Source organism: Podarcis cretensis (genome assembly GCF_951804945.1).
Source record: "Podarcis cretensis genome assembly, chromosome: 1".
NCBI lineage: Eukaryota > Metazoa > Chordata > Lepidosauria > Squamata > Lacertidae > Podarcis > Podarcis cretensis.
The window spans coordinates 127491144-127513767 of record NC_137170.1 but is presented as its reverse complement, the minus strand read 5'-3'; the positions used below and the strand labels follow the sequence as shown (position 1 = coordinate 127513767).

Sequence of the window (22624 nt, the reverse complement as noted above, 5' to 3'; positions counted from 1 at the left end):
CTCCTGCTTTCCTTCAAAACAAGGGGGGCCATTTTCTGTATTGTAGTAAAAGACAGTCAGTGGAAGACTTTTGATGCACAACTGAAGTGAAGTTCCCTTGGTTGTATTATAGCCAACTGATGTTTGTTATATGTCAGAGTAGGAGAGGGCCTTCTTGGTAATGGCACCCCAGTTTGGGAATTCTTTATTTTCCCTGGTCTTTGCTCAGTAATTAGTGCCTAGGCCTGTTGTTCAGTGTTTCCTTATGATTGCAAATGGACTGCCTTGTTTTACCAGATATGGTTGCATCATTTTACATGGATCCGAATTTTAAATCGTAACCCGCTCTGGAATTGCTTTGCAGTGAAGTGCGGGTAATAAAATATTTTAAATAAGATCAATCGAGCTTTCACCTTTTGTGAAGTGAGCATTTTAAGAGTGCTGTATTTATTTATATTCCACTAAAATGCACATTTTGCTATTGTTAGTAATTCTGAGGATAAAAAAAATAAAATATAGTTGCCTGTCATTTAAAAAAAACATAAAATGACACTTAACTAGGTGACGCTTAACAAAGGCCTGGGCAAATATTCTGGTGCTGGAAAAAAATCTTACCATGTTACTGAAAAGGCATAATGATTGTACTAGGTGGACCTCGCAGGGAGGGACATTGCTACACACAATGCTAGTAATCCCCCACCAGACCTTAGATTGTTGTTGTTGTTCAGTCGTTTAGTCGTGTCCGACTCTTCGTGGCCCCATGGACCAAAGCACGCCAGGCACTTCTGTCTTCCACTGCCTCCCGCAGTTTGATCAGACTCATGCTGGTAGCTTCGAGAACACTGTCCAACCACCTCGTCCTCTGTCGTCCCCTTCTCCTTGTGCCCTCCATCTTTCCCAACATCAGGGTTTTTTCCAGGGAGTCTTCTTTTCTCATGAGGTGGCCAAAGTATTGGAGCCATAGCTTTAGGATCTGTCCTTCCAGTGAGCACTCAGGGCTGATTTCCTTCAGAATGGATAGGTTTGATCTTCTTGCAGTCCATGGGACTCTCAAGAGTCTCCTCCAGCACCATAATTCAAAAGCATCAATTCTTCGGCGATCAGCCTTCTTTATTGTCCAGCTTTCACTTCCATACATCACTACCGGGAAAACCATAGCTTTTACTATACGGACCTTTGTTGGCAAGGTGATGTCTCTACTTTTTAAGACAGCATCTTAAAAAGTAGACCTTAGATACTTGGGTACAAACATGTGGTAATTGGGCAAGCTTTCAGGTTCCTGAGTCCTAAACTGTTTAGATCTTACCCATTAACACCAGATGTTTAAGAACTATGATCTTAATGGCCAGTCCACATAGGAGCTTAGCATCTGTATTTTAAGTTTCCAAACAGTCTTCCGAGGCTGAACAATACATTGCAGCAGCCTGATCTGGAGCCCATAAGAGCATGGGTCCTTGTGGCCCAGCAGTCAGTGTCTAGGAGGGATTGCAGTTGGTTCACCAGCTGAAAATAATGCAAGGCACTTTGTACAAACCAAGGCTATTTGGGCCTCCAGGGATGCTTCTGGGTTGTTAAACTGCACACCTTATTTTATCATAGTAACTGAGAGTATTCTCATTATTTTGTTTTTATGCTATATTATTGTTTTGTGTAAAAAAAAAGCTACTTTTTTAAAATGTGTGTTGCAACTAGGTAACCGTCAAGACCTCTTTTCTGCAAGTCCTTGGTCAGGTAAGAAAGTTTTCTTTCACTTAACCTTAAGCTGATAATGCGTAAAGATAACAAAACAAAAATAATGTACCTGGATCTGATAAAATGTATTCTGTGTGTGTGTGGCATGCATCTGTAACAATAGGGTGTACAGTGGTACCTCAGGTTAAGTATTTAATTCATTCCAAGGCCCGTACTTAACCTGAAACCTGAAGCACCACTTTAGCTAATGGGGCCTCCTGCTGCCGCCGTGCTGCCAGAGCACGATTTCTGTTCTCATCCTGAAGCAAAGTTCTTAACCTGAAGCACTATTTCTGGGTTAGCGGAGTCTGTAACCTGAAGCGTATGTAACCTGAGGTACCACTGTAGTTCATAAAAGATAGTCCCAACTGTTCTAACAGATGCCTCCCCAAAATAGGGGTGTGGTGTCTACATTGCCAAATAATTCCCATCCATGGAGCCTGGTGGGTCGGGTTGGGTGGGTGGAAGCAGAAAATGGTCCAGCTATTGCATGTGTTTACAGGTTTCCTGCCGCCAGGCAATACCATCCACGCATCCCGTCAAGAACAAACAGTACTGTCTACATCTGTGGGAATTTCTTGGGAAGCAAGAAATAACTTGAATGTAGACCAAACAAATGACTTGCTCAAGGCCATATTCTCAATTCAGTTCCCAGAACATCAGACCGCACCTCTCAGCCAGCACTTGCTGCTACTGCACTGTGCCTTTTTTAAAAGAAGACAAAGCAGTTATGAAAAATCGGAAGCAGACTGAAAAGCCTTAAATAGCTGTCTCTAAAGCAGGGCAGGTGGGACATGGGTGGCGCTGTGGGTTAAACCACAGAGCCTAGGACTTGCCGATCAGAAGGTCGGCGGTTCGAATCCCCGCGACGGGGTGAGCTCCTGTTGCTCGGTCCCTGCTCCTGCCAACCTAGCAGTTCGAAAGCACGTCAATGTGCAAGTAGATAAATAGGTACCGTTCCGGCGGGAAGGTAAACAGTGTTTCCGTGCACTGCTCTGGTTCGCCAGAAGCGTCTTAGTCATGCTGGCCACATGACCCGGAAGCTGCACGCCGGCTCCCTTGGACAATAAAGCGAGATGAGCACCGCAACCCCAGAGTCGGTCACGACTGCACCTTATGGTCAGGGGTCCCTTTACCTTTTTTTAAGCAGGGCAAGTCAGCAACAGAATAGCAAATGAAACTTATTTGTGCAAATTCAGTTTTGCTTAAATCCTATTAACTTAAACCAGGTCAACACAGCTTGTCATGCTTCAGACCAGCCATGATTTATTGTGTTGGTAATTTATTTTTTTGCCGCCTGCCTTAGATGGGTAAACAACCAGCAAGTCAGAACACATGTTTGTGGATCGCAAGATAATTCAGGCCTGATTTGCCCAGGCGGCTAAAGCTACAGTTCTGATTATAAAGTGGCCATCTTTAATCACAGTCTGAAACTTGATTGTGCTAAATTTGATGTGTACAATTATGGGAGCCTTGCTGCTTTCACATCCCTACCCCTTCATGCTAATGCTGATGTACTTGATTGCAACTTGAGATTTGAGTAACAGATTGATATGTCTGCGTGCTTTTTCTTGGCACTAGAATGTGTGGTACTCATACCTGTGGAAAAGAAACTGAGCCCATTTTTATCTTGAAAAAAAGATATCCTGAGAGCTAGCGTAGCATATTGGTTAAGAATATAAATTGGGAGTTTTTAATGAAATTTAATGAATTTGCTAAGTGGTATTGAGCAAGCCATTTTGTTGTCTCAGCCCTTCCACCTGTTATATAAGCACGTCTCACAGGTTTTTAATAATTACTCAGATAATGTATGTGAAGTATTTAGAAAAAAGCACTATGTAAGTACTGAATTGTTGTGGACATTGGGTGATATTTGCATGCTCCATTTTTTTCCATAAACATTCTTGTTTTGTAGGTAATAAGATTCCATGGTGGCACCCTACCAGTGTACATAGTTTCTAATATTCTTCTTGCTTATGGAAGCCAGTTAAGATCCCTAATTTCAACAGGTAACATTTCGTGAAAAGATTTTTAAGCGCAGGTTTGTTTATTATTATAAAACTAGAAAACAGAGTTTCATTGTACATTTCATTTGTAGTTCGGCAATCGTTTCGTTATTATTATTATTTTTTTAATGCTGAGATTTGTTGTAAAATGGTTGATAATCACGTAGATACTGATAGGAATCTGGGGAGGGGAGCTATTAACTGGCAAGAATAAACAATAGTTATTGTATAGCTTATTGACTTGAATTTATTTTAAAGCAAACTCTTTACAATGCTAAGTAGCACTTTTAAAAGTCAGTACATTTTTAAATCTTGAGTTATATTTGATTTCCCAAATCATTAGGGAAATATCCACCAGGAGCTTCATTTTGGTCAGACCTGCAAGCTGGGGGGAAAACACATTTAAATATATTCATGGAACTGAGAATTCTGTGTCACAAATATTCAGTGTCTAAAATTGAATACAACTATTACTGTAAATAATTTCTGTCGGTCTGTTTCCCCACATCATCAGTGCATTATTAATGACATTATATGACAAATAGAAGTTTTACTGCAGTGGAATTAGCATTTAACAATGGTTATAATATATCCTGAATTTTGGAACATTTATGATTTTTCTGTTAATATTTTAATTTACTGGCCACATCTGATTCTTGATATACGTTTTTCTTGTTCTAGGTCATTGCACAGATTTTGTACCTGCGCTTACTAAAGCAGCCAGGCCCTATAAAGTAGAACCAATAGTGAATATTGTTAAATTCTTGTTGGGGTAAGTTCCTTGCTTGTATATTTTTCCACTACACAATGGAATTCTTCATGCAGCAATAAAGGTCCTCATCAGTAACATGCATACTAAAAAAATATAGCATTTGAAATTAGGATTAATTATAAATTTTTGATAAGCAAGCAAAGCAAACAACTATAATCTTGTGTTTTCACCCCCCACAGGCTTAACTGGTTTAAAGGAATCTGGGATATATTATCCTTGCCAGAATTGGATGCTGTTACACCGAACAACCAGAACTTGTGGTTTCCTTTTGTATCTCTAATCCTATTTATGTTTGGGACCGGCATAGCCTATTGGTGTGGCAAACTCTTCAGTTCATTTCTAAGGATCTCATCCTCATTGCATGTAGCTTTGACCAGGTAAAAAAACCACCAACTGCTCTTATTTTATGCGTGTGAAATGATAAAAGATGAAAATATCATGCCTACTTATTCAACAGTGATTATACTAAACCTGGGGATAGTTCTTAACTAGCTGAGAGAATGGGTTAACTTTCATGGGGACTGTAGAACATTGTACAATATTTTACTAGCTTTTAGTGGCATCTTTGTGAGATGGTGGCTGTAAGGGAAATTTGGTTAACTTGCATTTAAAGAGAGGTTTTTCTGCGTAAGGTAGAACCTTATCAAGTGCTACCAAAGAATACTAAATGGTCAGAGGTAATAGGGTTAATAGTTGGGTACTTGTTTAGTCCAGGACATTATTCACAAACTGACCATTGCCAGTTTGTAATTTTCCTTTCCAATTGAAATGCCATTCTTTTTCAATCAAATTCTGAACAGGGCATAAATGCTTTTTTCATTTCATGAAGGAATAAACCATTTATTACATTTCTGTTCTAGTTCTGCGGTGGTTTTCTTCCGTTTTTGTTCCTTGGCCTAATCATATCAGATTGTGTTTATTATCCTTTTATTTTTTTAAAGGTTAGATAGGATAGATATCATTTGTGGGCTTAAGGATGTCTTTGATTTTGCTTTCAATTTTAGTTCTTGGAAACTGGAGCAAATTTCTGCACTTATACTTATTATACCAGGCAGAATGAAACATACAGCTGCCAAAATTCATGGCCCTTGACTTGATTAAACTTGATTTTTCCTTTTTCTTTCTGTCAAATTACTCTTTTTAAATTCTTGGATTGTACGGTTGATCTTTCTATTTAGGACTCCTCTTTTTCAAAGTAACTTTGCTCATCTTATCCGGGCAAAGTAAAAAGTAATCATGCTTTAATTTAGACTTTGACCCAGAAAGCCACAGAATGCTTGATTCCTATCTCAGCGTTTGTCCATGAAACATTTTTTTCTAGAAACTGCCCCCCCCCCCAAAGTAGCTAAACCATTCCAATGTGTTTGTGCTGTTATAATTCTGTAGTACTAACATCTGCTTTGGGAAATATACATAATTGAAAAACAGACTGGATTCACTAAACTTCAATATACAAAAGAGATATTTGGTAATACTGTAACTCCTTTTCCTGAAAGGTGAAATGTTTAGGGGTAACATTATTTTCATAAAACTAGGATGTGACATCTATAAGTAGTATTCATAAATACCAAAACTGTTAGTTTAAAAAAGAAATGGAAGGGAAAGAATACAAAAAACAGCAAATTCGGGACTCTGTGAAATGAATTGTCCCTCATAGTTATGGATTTTGGTAAGCCTCCAGATGCAGCTGCATTATAGATGTTGTGCCAGAGTGAAATTGTAACTTTTCCCTATGGACACCAGGACACCCTCCGAAGGGCAATGTGTACCTCCTTTTGCTTGAGCCAGGAAAATGTCTATTTCATGTGTTCTAAACTATGGTTAGCACAGATCGTAGTTTGGCAAGGTGTCTGAGCTGATCCGTTATACTTTATACATGATTAATGTTTGGCTTCTCAGGGTGTGAGCGGGCGGGTGAGGGGGATTCCCTGGTCCTGAATGGGGTAACTGTGCCCCTGAAGGACCAGGTGCGCAGCCTGGGAGTCATTCTGGACCCACAGCTGTCCATGGAGGTGCAGCTTAATTCTGTGTCCAGGGCAGCTGTCTACCAGCTCCACCTGGAATGCAATCTAAGACCCTACCTGCCTGCAGACTGTCTCGCCAGAGTGGTGCATGCTCTAGTTATCTCCCTCTTGGACTACTGCAACGTGCTCTACGTAGGGCTACCTTTGAAGGTGACCTGGAAACTGCAATTAACCCAGAATGCGGCAGCTAGACTGGTGACTGGGAGTGGCTGCCGGGACCACATAACACCGGTCCTGAGAGATCTGCATTGGCTCCCAGTACATTTCCGAGCACAATTCAAAGTGTTGGTGCTGACCTTTAAAGCCCTAAATGGCCTCGGTCCTGTATACCTGAAGCAGCGTCTCCACCCCCATCGTTCAGCCCGGACACTGAGATCCAGCGCCAAGGGCCTTCTGGCGGTTCCCTCATTGCGAGAAGTGAGGTTACAGGGAACCAGACAGAGGGCCTTCTCGGTAGTGGCGCCCACCCTGTGGAACACCCTCCCTTCAGATGTGAAGGAAATAAGCAGCTATCCTATCTTTAAAAGAAATCTGAAGGCAGCCCTGTTCAGAGAAATTTTTAATATTTAATGCTGTACAGTTTTTAACATTTGATTGGGAGCCGCCCAGAGTGGCTGGGGAAACTCAGCCAGATGGGCGGGGTATAAATATTATTTTATTATTATTATTATTATTATTATTATTATTATTATTATTAGAATTAAATTATGGCTGTTTGCATTTGCCAGACCCTCTCGACTTCCACCAGAGCCCAGTTTGATTACGCGAAGAACGTTGTGCATAGCTGTTTGCATGTTTTTCCTTAGCTGGACTACATGTGGAGCGTTGGCTATATTAATGACATATGCTCATTACACCTTCAAGGTATTTAACCAGCATGTGGCAAATACAGTGTGTGAATAAAATGCTTTTAAAGTTTTTAAATCATGGGTTGGTCTGGGCAGTCTTCACATAGGTTTGGTGCCGAGTGTGATGTGGCGTGGAAAATGAGAGGAAAAGATGGCCAAGCCATGCCTCCAAGTCATCCAGCTACCCCTGTTTTTGGTGCACAAAAAATCCAACACATTTTGCTCAGATTTTCTTGGTTGAATACTTTTTTTACTGTTACCGTCCCCCTGGCCTTCTGTGCCAACTGAAAACCTACTTCAGAGGGTTGGGGAACCCTTCAGAACAACATGGGAGGTAGTACTGGGGGTGGGAGGGCAAGCCCAGGTTTCAAACCCCGTCTTTCTCAAGTTGCCCAAGTTTGAAAGAACGAGAAAGGAATTACCGTATTTTTCGCTCTATAAGAAGCACCAGACCACAAGACGCACCTAGTTTTTTGGAGGAGGAAAACAAGAAAAAAAATATTCTGAATCTCAGAAGCCAGAACAGCAAGAGGGATCGCTGCGCAGCGAAAGCAGCAATCCCTCTCACTCTTCTGGCTTCTGGGATAGCTGCGCAGCCTGCATTCGCTCCAAAAGATGCACACACATTTCCCCTTACTTTTTAGGAGGGAAAAAGTGAGTCTTATAGAGCAAAAAATACGGTATGTTTTAGTTGGATTATGCAGAATTGGCAAAGTTGACAGCTAAAATAAGAAAACCCTAGTGATATAGGTTTTGTGGAAGAGCGGAAACCCTTTTCAAATTATTTAAAGAAATATTATTATGTGATGAACTCGCGAGCAGGATTGGGACTATGAGCAACAGAAGAGAGTAAAGATAACAGTAGTTTTGTTAAGGGTTAAGAGATAGAAGGAAGGGTGTGACAGAGTGAGAGAAACAAAACCATGGAGAAGGGGGTGGGAAGTAAAAGAAAAAAAGTTTTTATTATGTACTGAAATGTATGTGTGAAATTTTTGAAAACTTAATTTAAAAACTTTAAAAAGGGAATTATGTTTTAGTCTCGGTGATGAAGATAAGTTGCACTTACAAGTTGATACACTGCAATTCAAAAAGACTTTTTTTTTTACAGGTTATTAAACTGCATTCAAATGTCAGAACAGAACTAAGTGTCCTTGATACGGTAGGTTTGTTCAGTTAAAGTTATCAATTTAAAACATTGGAAGTTAATTTAAACCAAAAGTAAAAGAAACATAAAAACATCTCAAAATTTATATGTCTGGATAGGCTTGCCTAAACAAAAGTAGTTTTGGCATTTAATGTTTTCAAGTGTTTGTGTTCCCCCACAAGTCTCTCCTCTTCTACCTTTTGTTTCCTTTGTGATGATGATGATAATAATAATAAAGCCCACTGGGTGACTTTTGGCCAGCCAGTCTCTCTCAGCCTCACAGAGTTGTTGGTGAGGGTGTTGGACTACAACTCCCATCATCCCTAGCAAAAGGACCACTGGTCAGGGATGATGGGGATTGTAGTCCAAAAACAGCTGGAGAGACCCAAGTTTGAGGAACCCTGGTGTAGTGGTTAGAGTTCTGGATTAGGACCTGGGAGACCAGGGTTGAAATCCTGAGTCAGCCATGAAGCCCACTGGGTGACTTTTGGCCGGCCAGTCTCTCTCAGCCTCACAGAGTTGTTGGTGAGGGTGAAACGGAGACAGGGAGGGTGCGTATCCCACCTTGAGCTCCTTGGAGAAAGAGGTGGGATATAAATTAAATAAATAGCACTACAGTGGGACCTTGGGTTACGTACGCTTCAGGTTACGTACGCTTCAGGTTACAGACTCCGCTAACCCAGAAATATTACCTCGGGTTAAGAACTTTGCTTCAGGATGAGAAGAGAAATCGCGGCGCGGCAGCAGCAGGAGGCCCCATTAGCTAAAGTGGTGCTTCAGGTTAAGAACAGTTTCAGGTTAAGAACAGACCTCCGGAACGAATTAAGTATGTAACCAGAATTACCACTGTACTTGATATTTTTTTTTTTACCTTCCCCATGAAGCACTTTTAAGTTCACGGTTAAACTTTTTATCAACCTATTAATGCCTACGCTTGTATTTTATAGTGCCCAAAGAACTCGGAACAAAGCTCCGCTTGTTCCAAAAGAGAAACGGAAGAGAGCTGTGCATCATCAGCAGATGGCCTTTCAGAAGCAGCAGCAGCAGCAGCAACATCATCACCTACGGGCAGCGCAGCCGTTGACAGCGTTGTAGACAGTCTTAAGATGCACGTCACCGTCCTCAACTTGCTCACGTTGATTGTGCTGCTCAGTTGCCCGTCTTTAATTTACTGGCTGAAAAATCTCAGGTAACCGCCAGAAGAACTGGCAGGTTTTATACAAGAATCCACGACGGGTTGGTTTCAAACTCAGCTACTCCATCAAAAGGCGTTGATTTTAAAATTGGGGAAGCTCATAGCAGCATCAGTATATGAAGTTTGTTGTATTATCTTTTACTGCGTTGCATATTGTTGTTCCTTCCCATGCCATAAAATCTATTTCTGCTTGTGTAATCATTTAGAATCATAGAATTGGAAGGAACTCTGGGGGGCATCTAGGCCATGGGTAGGCAAACTAAGGCCTGGGGGCCGGATCCGGCCCAGTCGCCTTGTAAATCCGGCCTGCGGACGGTCCGGGAATCAGCATGTTTTTACATGAGTAGAATGTGTCCTTTTATTTAAAAATGCATCTCTGGGTTATTTGTGGGGCCTTCCTGGTGTTTTTACATGAGTAGAGTGTGTGCTTTTATTTAAAATGCATTTCTGGGTTATTTGTGGGGCATAGGAATTCGTTCTTTTTTTCTTTCCAAAATATAGTCCGCCCCCCCACAAGGTCTGAGGAACAGTGGACCAGCCCCCTACTGAAAAAGTTTGCTGACCCCTGATTTAGTCCAACTACCGTATTTTTCTCCCTATAGGACGCACTTTTCCCCCTCCAAAAATGAAGGGGAAATGTGTGTGCGTCCTATGGGGCGAATGCAGGCTTTCGCTGAAGCCTGGAAAGCGAGAGGGGTCGGTGCGCACTGACCCCTCTCGCTCTCCAGGCTTTGCGCAGCTCTCCGCAAGCCATGGGAGCCCGCGCTGGGCTCCCACGGCTTGCGGAGAGTTGCCTGCATGCCGAAGGCTGGGCGCGCTGAGCTCAGCGCACCCCAGGCTTCGAGCTTCGCGCAGCTCTCCGCAAGCGGTAGGAGCCCGGCGCTGGGCTCTCACTGCTTGCGGAGAGCTGCCTGTTCTGGGGGCTGGGGTCGAGGGCAGCTTGGGCTTCCCCCGCCCCAGCCCCGTGCTGGGGGGGAAATAATTTTTCCCCCTTTATTTCCCCCCCCCCCAAAAAAAAACCTAGGTGCGCCTTATGGGCCGGTGCGTCCTATGGGGCGAAAAATACGGTTTATCATACATGACAGATGGCCATCCATCCTCTGCTTATGCATTATCTACCACTTGTGTCTACAATATTCTGTTGCTGCTACTTTGTGTTTCCTTTGCAAAATTTGATTTTCAGTTTATTACCATGCTCTTTGTTTTTTTCTCCCCCAAATAGGTACCATATCAAGCTTGATCCTGATCCATGTAGATCAACTGCTTTTCTGCTCATAGCCATTTTGGGTATACTCATGAACGCAAGCACTACAAAAGTTAAAACAAGGTACCTTAGTTCATTATCTTCATTTCCCCCACAGTTTTGGTGTGTGAAGGTGCAGTTTGGGGGGGGGTGTTTTAAAACAAAACAATCACAATTATTTTAGTCACATACAGTACAAGCCTTTAAGAGCATCTTCTGCCTGTTCCCACCCTACCTACTATGTATTATCAGGATCACTTAGCAGTTCTTCCCAGACTTGGGTCTCCAGCTGTTTTTGGATTACAGTTCCCATCATCCCTGACCACTGAGTCCTGCTAGCTAGGGATGATGGGAGTTTTGTGTTTTCAAGCTGTTTCCTTACTCTTTACTGTTTGGCGGGTGCAATTCAGAGAGGCTTCTCAAAATTGGAGTGTCGGGGAAGATGTCTTCTGCCAATTTCCCCCATGCGAGCCCCACATGTTCTTATGGGGCATGCACCCCTGACTCTGTAAACCAAAAACAAGCCATGGTTGCAGCTCACCACCTATTTGGAGTGAGACAAACCACAAGCCTATGTTTGTGCATACAGTGGTGCCTTGCAAGACGAAAAGAATCCGTTCCGCGAGTCTCTTCGTTTAGCGTTTTTTTCGTCTTGCGAAGCAAGCCCATTGACAGCTTAGCGGATTAGCGCTATTAGCGGTTTAGCGGCTTTTAGCGGATAAGCGGCTTACCGGCTTAGAAAAAGGAGGGGGAAAGGGGGAAAAACCCGCAGGAACTCGCAAGACATTTTCGTCTTGCGAAGCAAGCCCATAGGAAATTCGTTTTGCGAAGCACCTCCAAAACGGAAAACTCTTTCGTCTAGCGAGTTTTCCGTCTTGCGAGGCATTCGTCTTGCGGGGTACCACTGTAATGCTAAGCTGAACTGTGGCTTAGCTCTGGGTAGTGTGGCAACAGCAGGACCCAGGGAAGAGCAAATAAGCTGTGATTTTTCTCTTCCAGCACCAAAAGGCTTGCACATTCATGATAAACCATAGTTTGGGTTACTGTTACGTGCCAGGCCCTGAGTGCCCCCCCTACATCCCCATTTTCAGGGGTGATGATGGTTCAGGTCAACGCTTGCCATGTTAAGCCTCCATTTAAATGAGACTGGGATATTGAAATGTCAGGCTAGGATATGCCAGAAGCTTGGGTGGTTCAGTCCGAGTCTTTCTTTCCTTTTTCGATTTTTTATGTGTTTATTAAAAGTACATTCAGTGCATGGGAGTAGCCAAGAGGGGGGAAGGGAGGCAGCTGCCCCCCCCAATCAATAAAAATACATAGCAAGCTGAGGTTCTGCCCCCTTCTAACAAAAGGCCTGCCCCCCCCCAACAAAAATCTTGGCTACGCCTCTGATTCAGTGTCTCTGTTTTCAAGTCTTCAAGTAGTTCATGCAGGCCAGTTACATTCAGTTTGAGACGTTTTGTTATGGGGTTGCTGGGAGAAGAAGTGGGGAGACAGAGAGCTGAGGAAATAGGGGGGAAAGAAACTTTCATTTTTTTCCATAATATATGAGCGGACCTTTTGTGTCAGCCCCGCGTGGGCAGGTATCTTAATTTTGCTGGCTTAACGAAAGATCAGACGGCCCAGGAGATGGTCTGTTGCAGTTGATGGGTTGCCGTGCACTTTGTTTATGTAATATGCAGAAGTACTAGATACTCCCTGGTATTTTCCTGGAAATATCTGCACTCTTTATTATGCCACACAGCTTGCAGCCTTAATAATGGCAGAATTGTTTTACCTTGTTTCCCCTTTCTCCACAGTAAACTGCTGAAGATTGCTGCACATCTCCCACTTCCTTTGTCTGTCGCCGCTGTGGTGTTTGCACCAATGCACTTAGACAGAATGCCATACTTCGTAATCATTCCCCTTTTTCTTCACGCGTTATGCTGCATTGTGTAAAGACTTGAGTTTACCAAAGCACCAAGCACACCAGGAAGCGCTGGCGGGAGGGAGTTGAACCAAGGATAATCTGGGACAACGTGAAAATATCATAAACATTATCTTCTGTCCGTGGCAGAAGTGAAAACAATGCTGGGCACATATTGTGAAGGTTGATCCAGTTAGAAAGCATAGGGTTTTGTACCTTACTGTTAAAAAAAGAATCCTTGTAGAAACTTACAGCTCAGTTCTGAATCTGCCTCTGACAATGATGCTTTATTTTCATGGTGTTGGAGCAAAGTTTCGGGGTTTTTTTAAAAAACAAATGTGCACTTGTGTGTCCCATATGCTCTTCGGGATGAAGCACCTTTACTGTTGGCAAAATCCATAACCAATAAGACAATCCGAAAGTTCTTATTCCGTTAAAGGCAGCGGAAGTTATGTTTGGTTCTTCCTTGGGTCTGTACTAAGCTACAATGCCGATGCTGCTCAACTTGGTGACAAATCAAAAACTACTTCCCAGCTTCCATGTTTGTGAGATTATTGAAAGTGGTGGTGGCCCAGTACATCGATACATATTCAGCGTAACATAGTTTACTAAGTATATCAGCAGACGTGTATGCTCTTTGTACTGTTACACTGCAGTGTGAAGCTCAGGGCAGATTCTCGGGCGACTTTTTGTACATAGAGATTCATGCTAGTGTACATGGAAACACGTAGACAGTTACACGGATACCTACTTTAGCAATACTTTGTGTCGGGAATAACACACCCATATGAGCATCCCAGTATGTGCATATGTTCAAGACCAAAATATGTATCTGTGCAGCTATTTAAATGTGAGTGTTTTAGTAAGGCACTTCTGGCTTCAGTAATCATCATCACAATCATACGGCTTCCAGCCGAATAAAAACACAGCAAAACATCACACATTAAAACTTCCCGATACAGGACTGCCTTCACATGTCTTCAGAAAGTTGTTTATATAATTTGACATTGATGGGAGCCACTGCTGAGAAGGCCCTGTGCCTGCTTCCCTGTAACTTCATTTCTCACAGTGAGGGAACCTCCAGAAGGTCCTCAGAGCTGGACCTCAGTTGTCTGGGCTGAATGATGGGGGTTGGAGACACTCCTTCAGGGCCAAGGCCATTTAGGGCTTTAAAGGTCAGCATCAACACCTTGGAATTGTGCTTGGAAGCCAGTGTAGAAGCTCAGATGACTAGGAGATGCTTCCCACATATATAGGCAGTTTCCTTGAAGGGCAATGAAATCCTGTACCATGTAAGCAATTTCTCTGCCTCAAGATCATATCAGTCACCCACAATATTAGCTTTAATTCTACTGTACTGAGCTTGTTTTCTTTCGTCCGTAACAAAAGGCCCCCAGAAAGCCGTCGGCCTGAATTCTGGACAACCTCCAGTGGTTTCGTACAGACATTATTAAAACAAAATGGACCCCTGAGGTACTCGGTAAGATAATGTCCTACTGATAAGCTGCTCAACACCATGGCGGTAACAGGAATCACTTGAAGGCAGAACTACACATTGGCACTCCCATCTCAACAAGTAGTCGGTGGATATGAGAAGCAAGTATTTATCTCTATGTACAAAGAAGTTTTAAAGGAATCTGCCTTTGGGCATAACTGTTGAGTGGCAAATACAGATCACCTATATAACCATTTATAAAGGAGCAGCACGTTTTCTGGTACCTTCTGGTGAATTGTACTGGGTATGAATCCAACAGCAAATGTTGCTCCCCTTGCATTGCACCATCACCTTGGGGGAAAAACTGCAGTCATTTTGCAAATGTAGCCACTTACCTGCAAGCCTAGCTGGTCGGCTTACCTGCATAGACACTTGTATATTTCGTTATTTATTTCTGATGCAACCATTGCCTTGAGACCTGAGTGCTGATCTTACACGATGGCTCGCTTCCTCTCCCTTTTGTAATCGGGGAAGAGAGCCATTCCTCTGAACCAAGTTAACAGTGTACACATGTCTGTCTTGCCTTTAACCAGTTTGTACCATTCCTGCCTGAAGTGCCTCAGTTAATTCTGGCTTGTATATATAGATATATATATATTAATCATTCAGTTTTCTTGGATGCAAAACCTCTGGATTTAAAAAGAAATTCTTTTAACTGTAGAACTGGTACCGCAAGCCTGCTAACAAGTTTAGTACTTCAAAGCTGTTGTATGAACCATGAAGAGCTTTATAACTAGATCAAGTATTTTAAAACACTTCAGCTAGTTTTATGGTCTCAGTATCTTTACATAATTTTTATCCTATAAAAATTATATCCTTGCTACTCTTAAGAGGCCTTCGGGCAAACAGTACTCTTATTTCTTGAGATCTAATTTCCAGCTGATTACATGGAATTTAACTTGGTGTGCAAGTGACAAAAATTGAGCTGTTGGTGTCCTCTGTGTGTGCACCTGTCCCTTGTTAGCTGGATTACTTAATAGGCTGTGCTAGGAGTTAGTCCTGATTGCTAAGTAGGGCTTCTTGCTTGCCATAGCTGGCGATGTGAAGAGAAGCTACAAGGCCTCCTGTGTCTCTTAATAGCTGTATGCTAGGGAGAATTTTGGCAGAGGCTTTTGCTCTCCTGTCAAAGTACTGCTCCGATAGAAAAGACGCTTGCCAAATGTTCCGTTGTACCAAGGGCACCACAGTGCTCTTCAAATCCATGTGTTGGCCTGGGTACTTGGAAGCCTGCTGCTTCCACTCGCGATGCTGACAAGAGCTTCTCCTTCATAACAGGTCCAGGTGCTTCTGAATCACCTGGCTTCGCTTCACAACTTTTATGCTGCAGTTGGGGCAGGGGCAAAGCCACGCCCAGTTCCTAATTAGGTCATAACGGCACTGAACATAAGTTCATCTGTGAAATGGGTGAGTTGACTGCTCTTTGAATTAACTTCATATATCCTGTGTGGGTTCTACGTAGTTCAGATACGTAAGCCTTTTTAATTACCTTTTCTATGCGAATCAGTATGTTTGTAGTACGGCAGTGTGGCTTTTGCAATTTGGGTCTCTGATGTCGTTTGCCTTTTTTGCACATGGGACCATTTTCTGCAACCCATAAATAACACACACACCCCTTTTTGGCTTTTTTATTTGGAATTGCTGCTGTTCGAGAATTGAAAGACACCCGGTAGCACAAGCCTGTCCCAGGAGTTCAGTGTAGTTTACTCCCAGATAAGTCTGCAGGTGTGCATAAGGCATAGCTGTCAACCGTCCCTTATTTGGCGGGAAAGTCCCTTATCCCAGCGCCGTGTCCCGCTGCTGTCTCTTATTGATGATGTCCCTTAAATTTCCCGGGTTTCAAAGGAAGCAGCTCCTCTCCCTCCCTCCCTGCCGGCCAGGGAGGAGGGAGGCTCCAACTGTGTTGCTTGGCTGCGTTGCTCACCCAATAAGGAGTCTAAGAACGACTGGGGGGTGGAGCTTGCATGCCTTGTGCCGATCAAATCGGCTGCGTTGCCTGGGGACTTGCCTTTGCTCAGTGCTTCCCAGCAGAGAGGTGGCGGTGGTTTTCCTTGCTGCATTCCCTTTGCCGGGTTGCTGCGCTGTGGGAACCACCGCTTGAGGCTTTGTTTGGCTGCTGGTTGACTAAAATCCCTTATTTTGGCTGCTGATCCCTTATTTTCGAGGCTGCTGGTCCCTTATTTTCAAATCTGTAAGTTGACAGCGATGGCATAAGGTTGCTATCCTACACAGCACTGGGTAGTGAAGGCCCAGACTAGGTGAGTCCTTACGAGGCCACTTAAAGTGGCCTGCCAGTCCCTATCTTCCTTCCCACTGCAGCACATGGCTGAGAGGATAGCCTTAAATCTCTGCACCAAGCCCAGCACTGATTGGGAACGAGTGTGATGGGTACCTGTATCTACATTTGAATTCTGCTCTCTGTACGTGGCGATACATGTGTAAGTGCAGAGCATGTACTTTGGCAACGGCCACCATTGTTGGCGTGTGGCCCTCAAGAGGGTGGGCCCAACCTTAAAGTGGCCCTCAGCAAAAAAAAAATCTGCTTATACGAGCTACCCAGGGAGTAAGTCTCATGGAACATCACACACTTCTGAGTAGACATGCATAGTGTTGCACTGTGAAAGGAATATGGAAATTCTGCAACTGAGTATTTTGTTTAAATGGAAACATCACTGAACTTTAAGCCACATCCAAGGTAGCATGTGTCTGTCTGGTTCCCCCTTGCTGCCGCCATCGCTGCAATTTAAGAAAATGCTCCCCTGAAAACATTTGAATTGCTTTTTGTATGTTCAGAAAGCAGTTTGGGGATTATGAACGATAGCTGCCTAAAGACGAAGTGGTGGGGGTTTATTCCCCCCTTCCCTTTGGACTGTTAGGTATGGGAAGTCAAAAGTGGTGGGGATTTTTTTGAGGACAACCAGGAGTGCCTGTCATCCACAACTTTGCATAACTAGTTCCTTTGCCCCAAAGAGGTTCTTCTTGACTTAGGTTTCTCAGAAAGCAACCCCTTTCCCCCTCACCACTGCATAGCAAACCATTTTTGAAACTTGGGGAGAGGCTTTCAAAAATAAATTTATGGTGGTTTGAAGCCCTGCTATTCAAAGGAAGGATGCCTGAGTTCTTAAACATTCCCAGAATAGTTCTTTGGATCCCAGCCTAGGAATCCTTTATTATTATTATATTATTATTGACCAAATTTGAGCATATTGCTTTGCCATTAGGTTATATGCCTCAAAAAATGATTTGTTACCTCCACAAAGAGATGCTATGTATATCTAAGTTGTGATCACAAATTCTGCTCTGGTGCCTGTGAACAAATGTCAGAAGTACATGGAAACCATGTACTTTGTGATGATGAAATCACTTTAAGCAAAGTGATGACTTGCTTGCGCACTTGAACCTCAATGTCATTTTACGATGCAAGCATTTCATAAACTTCAGTTCTTAAGATATGGTGTGTGCGCTCTGTACTATTAGTACAGCAATGCTTTGTCTGCTCGCTGCTGTATATGCTATGAACAACTTGAGAACTGTTAGCCACTAAGCAGCCTAAAAAGTTCATTTTGTAATTCATTTATGTTTAATATGATAGGTTCTTACTTAGTTTAGTATTAGATTTTTATATCCCTTTTTAGAAAGAAAGAAAAAGCTAGATCGCAACAGGAATTAGCATTCTCTATAATAACACTACAAAGTTTTCATTTCCTAGAAACTCATGTTCTTTACTAAATTACCATCAATTAACATACCTCTGAATATTTTTGCCAATGAACTATGCTTGATAAATGGATTTGTACTTTTGAAGCAATGTGGCAAGTGGATTCTTTATTCATCTTTACAAGTGCCTGGTATTCTGATACCAGTCTGCATAATAAGGATTTATGATAGTTCAGATTATCTACAGGAAAACCTTCCTTAGGAAGCATCTTGTTTATATACTTGATATAGAGTTTTACAGAGCACTTTCACGCATATCTACTTAGAGGGATGCTCCATTAAGTTTAATAGAACTTACTCACAAGTGAGCAGAGTCTGTAGGATTTCAGTCTTAGCCCAGTTTTACCAAAAGTTTAAATTCAAAACGGCAGCGCTTTCCATATCCCAAATAATGCACGTTATATAGGAGCAAATTCTACAGTCTTTCAGTAATGTGTGAAGATTGTATGAAAGCCCAGGTACCCTAAGTCCCAATCCATAGAACCGACACATTCAGACGCACTTTTTAAATAGCGGCTCCCCTTACTGTGCATGACATACTACTAAAACCAAGTAGCATTTTCATGCAGAACGGAGAGGCATTTGTAAAGATGGAAAGTCAGAACTACAGCAGTCGTGTGTGAAGGTCCTGGAACACACCTTACAAAGCTCTCTCAGTTGTAGTCATTATTCCACCAAAATGAGTTGGCTGTTCATGTATTTAAGCAAGACACAAAGCTTAATTTAAGGAACTCGGCCCAATTCTGTGCAGCCCTCTGTAATACAGGCCATTACTTGTTGATGTGACACTTGAGGAATTGGCAACCTTGTCTAAAAGAATTTCTTGTTTTAGAATCTCACTAAAATGTCTTAAGAGTTTTACAGTAGGCCTTTGCAACGTGTAACCCGCCAGCCACATATGGCTTCTTTATTAGGAGCTTGCAAAATTTACTGGTTTTGACGCCGGCCTTGTGATAGCAAAAAACCGGGGTGGGAGGAAGTAGTAGAAGGAGAAACAACTGACAAGCTGTGGCGTATAGGTCTTTGTTGAGTTTGGACCCGTGTCTTGCTCTTAAACTGCATGCTGATAAACCTAATGCGTTTTGTATGAAGAAATAGCTCCACTTCAGTGTGTGGATTCAGAAGTGAAATAAATATGTGAGAATACCGTGCAAAACCCTAAAGAGTGAAACCTGATTTAAATCCCCACTTTTCCAGTCAAGCGCATGCCTTAAATTAACTAATTGCATTTGTAAATATCTGTAGCACTAGACTGAATTGTTTGAGTCCAGTTTAAAGCTGAATGTATTGTGCCACCATTTGGTAATAGGAAACAGGGACTTCATAAATGCCCTGATCCCTGATGCATTATCAAAGTTGGGCCACCCTGTTTCAACACTTGGTTATGGGCATGGTCACTACAGTGCACATACAGACCTACCACGCCCAAAATGTCTTGTTCCTCCAGTGGGTTTTCTGTAGATGGAGTCAATCCATACATGTATTTCATGGTATGTGCAAATTTGCCCCCCCCCAAAAAAAAACACATTGAAAACATTGACGGCTAACATAAACAGGAGGTCTGTGTTTACACCTGAGACACAGATCTGTTAAACTTCTGAGTCAGTATTGCACAAAAGATGTGTTCCGTTATCACAGTGAGCTACGGTTTATTGTGAAATGAACGAGCCCAGGCAAGTCTTAGGCTCCTATCGCCCTCCTTTAGCGCAATCACGAGTAGGTGATTGAAAGCTTTCACTTTGTCCAAATCCGACAAACCAGTTCATCTTAACGATGCTTTGTTTGCAAATAAATCAGCTTCGTAGCACATGGTTTGAAGGTGGCCTGTTTCAAACAGGCCATAGCTTAAGCGCCTCATAGTTTGCTGGGTTCAGATGAGATCGTAAACTGCAGTTTATCAAAAACGAACACAAAGGCTTCCTCAGCTGCGCCAGAAGGGGAAAAGAGCACAGAAGCCCGCGGCTAATTATTTCTATACTGTCTTTCAATCAATAATAAAACAGTTAAAGTGCCAATACAAAAAGAAAAAAAACAGGACGAAAATTGCATCTTAAAAGTTCTGAAAGTAAGAAGGCCTTTGCTTGTTGCCAAATGGACAATTAAGTTGATGAACCTCTGAGGAGAGCATTCCATATACAGGGGAACCTCACTGAAATTGCCCATCTCAGATGGCATGGGCACCTACACGATTGTTGCCAAATACTGCTTTAAAATCTTATGTTTAACCTTTCAAGTTCTTCACAAACTTCGTTAACAGCTGTGTTCTGGGGGGGGGAAAGTGGGGTGTATTTTTAAAACCCTCTTATTGCAAATAGTTCCTAAAGTTTAAATGCATTTGTGTTGGATTCTTCTTCATCTGTTTGCTTCCAACATTTCTTTAAAATACTAAGCTTATTTATTCTCTTCATTTGTCTCCTTTCTCTATAAAACAATCCCTTTCAGTGTTTCATCTCTTCTAAGCATCTTTTTTAAAGTAGATATTCACTAAAGATGCGTATGTTCATTCTTATATCTGAAATAATTAAAAGAAATGAATGGAACAACAACAACAACTTTTGCCAAACTATATTATCATTCCATTTTATTAACTTGATAATTTTCAATACAAGAATGAATTAAAGATGTATGGTTATTTAGTGGAGTATCCAGGAAAGAGTTGTGGCAGAAATGATCTTGAAACATTTTGATGATAATTTCAGTTTTAAAAAGCTGATGTGATCCCTTTCAAAATTATTTTTTCCATACAATTTAAAGACAATCATTGGCTTGGAAGCAGCAATGTTCTTGTGTGACCAATGGTGTCTTCTACTGGTGTAAGATCCAAGCTCCATTCCACGCCTCCAAATTTCTTCCAGTTCCTTCTCTCTGCAGCCAGCCTTGCGCTGCATCCCACACGATTGCGTGGCGTCTCTCATGCTCTACTTAACATGGTCAAAGTGACCTGGGGGAATAGGTCAACTTGTGGGGATATCTTTTTAAAAAAAAAAAAATATTTATTTATTTTCCAAAAAACAAAAAAACATCAAAGTAACACATAACAACAAAAACAACAGATACAAAATAATTTTTTTTAAAAAACCCAAAATCTCCAGTTTTCAAAACTCACACTTACAAAAGCTTACTTTCTTGACCTCCTCACACCTCCCTTCTTTGTGTTCCTCTTTGTCCAAACAGATACAGCAAATCCTTACCCTCCTTCGAAACTCATTTCTAATTATTGTAATCGCTTCTATTATGTCTCCAATCTTTCCTCCTAATAGTTAAACACCTTTAACATATTATTTACTTTGACATAATATAACCTTGTTTTTCCACCCTTTTTCTATTACATTTTTTGCATATTTTTTAACACTGTATCACTGATGCCACATTAATTCATATCCTACATCATTTAACATTCATACACTTTACAGTGTTTCTGCAGATAGTTCTTAAACTTCTTCCAGTCCTCTTCCACCGCTTCTTCTCCCTGGTCTCGGATTCTGCCAGTCATTTCTGCCAATTCCATGTAGTCTATTACTTGCATCTGCCATTCTTCCAGGGTGGGCAAATCTTGTGTCTTCCAGAACTTGTGGGGATATCAAAGCAGTGTAATTTTGCAAATTTATATTGGGAGTGGGGGAGTTGGTATGAATGTTGATGGAATTGGGCATAGGCACAATCAGTATGACTGATGTGCGCGTGACTCTGTTGATGAACCTACATGAAATGGTAATGAACACCTTTTGCACTAGTGGAAAACTGCACATGCGCTTTGACACTGATTTTGGGAGTGAACCGTTCATGTGTTCCATAACAGGCTTACTTCTACTGTATACATAAACATTTGTTTTTTAAGATGTGCATACATTATACAAAATTTTGTACAATCTGTTACGACAAAACATTCATGCTCTCTTTGTACTGTATAGTGATACTTGTCCTAAATTATACTGTTTTTATTTGAAAAGTGTCATTCAACTGACCATATGCTGTCGTCTGAATATTATTGACTGTATTTCTACTTTGCTCAAGTGCTTTTAGGTGTCATAATGTACATTTTTTTGCCTTCAGTCTTTGCTCAGGTACTTTGTGTTGGAGCATTTGGGTGCTTTTCTTTTTCTCATATGTGGTATTTTGTGTCATGAGGAAATAAAATACCGAAAAGGAAAGAAGTGTGTTAACAGCATTGTTAAGCTATTTTATTTAGAAGTTTCTATAGCACACCATAAACAAAGCATCTAGTTGGTGAACACGGCACATTCATAAAACAGCATACAAATATTTAATCAGCATTTAGACAGTATTACACAGTAACAAATAATTGAGCCATGCAATACGATTGCATCTTAGGTGTGTAACTTGCAATGTTTCAGCCATACATAGTTGAAGGCCGCTGGTTAAAATCTGACAAGTTAAATGCAAGCGAGGCATGGAGCTTTAAAGCTCTTTCTGTGCTGGGCAAACCTAGTGCAAAAATAGCTTTCAAGCTCTCTGCTTTGCTTGTGGGAGAACAAAGCCCTATTGGTGTGCAGGCTTAGTTCCAGTTCACCTCTGCCAAAAAGGAACTAATTCCATTCCAGTTCAA

At 41.9% G+C, this 22624-nt stretch overlaps 1 protein-coding gene across 1 annotated transcript in view; it reads left to right on the top strand.

The window, feature by feature from the left end:
• Positions 1–22220, top strand: part of PGAP1 (post-GPI attachment to proteins inositol deacylase 1) — a 63658-nt gene extending 41438 nt beyond the window's left edge. Inside the window, exons 19-27 of the mRNA XM_079977285.1 lie at positions 1672–1710; positions 3626–3719; positions 4398–4488; positions 4668–4865; positions 7241–7376; positions 8469–8519; positions 9452–9693; positions 10922–11026; positions 12742–22220. Of these exons, the coding sequence (XP_079833411.1) occupies positions 1672–1710; positions 3626–3719; positions 4398–4488; positions 4668–4865; positions 7241–7376; positions 8469–8519; positions 9452–9693; positions 10922–11026; positions 12742–12880 (1095 nt within the window). The 3' untranslated portion in view covers positions 12881–22220. The remainder of the gene's footprint in view (positions 1–1671; positions 1711–3625; positions 3720–4397; positions 4489–4667; positions 4866–7240; positions 7377–8468; positions 8520–9451; positions 9694–10921; positions 11027–12741) is intronic.
• The last annotated feature ends 404 nt before the right edge of the window (positions 22221–22624 follow it).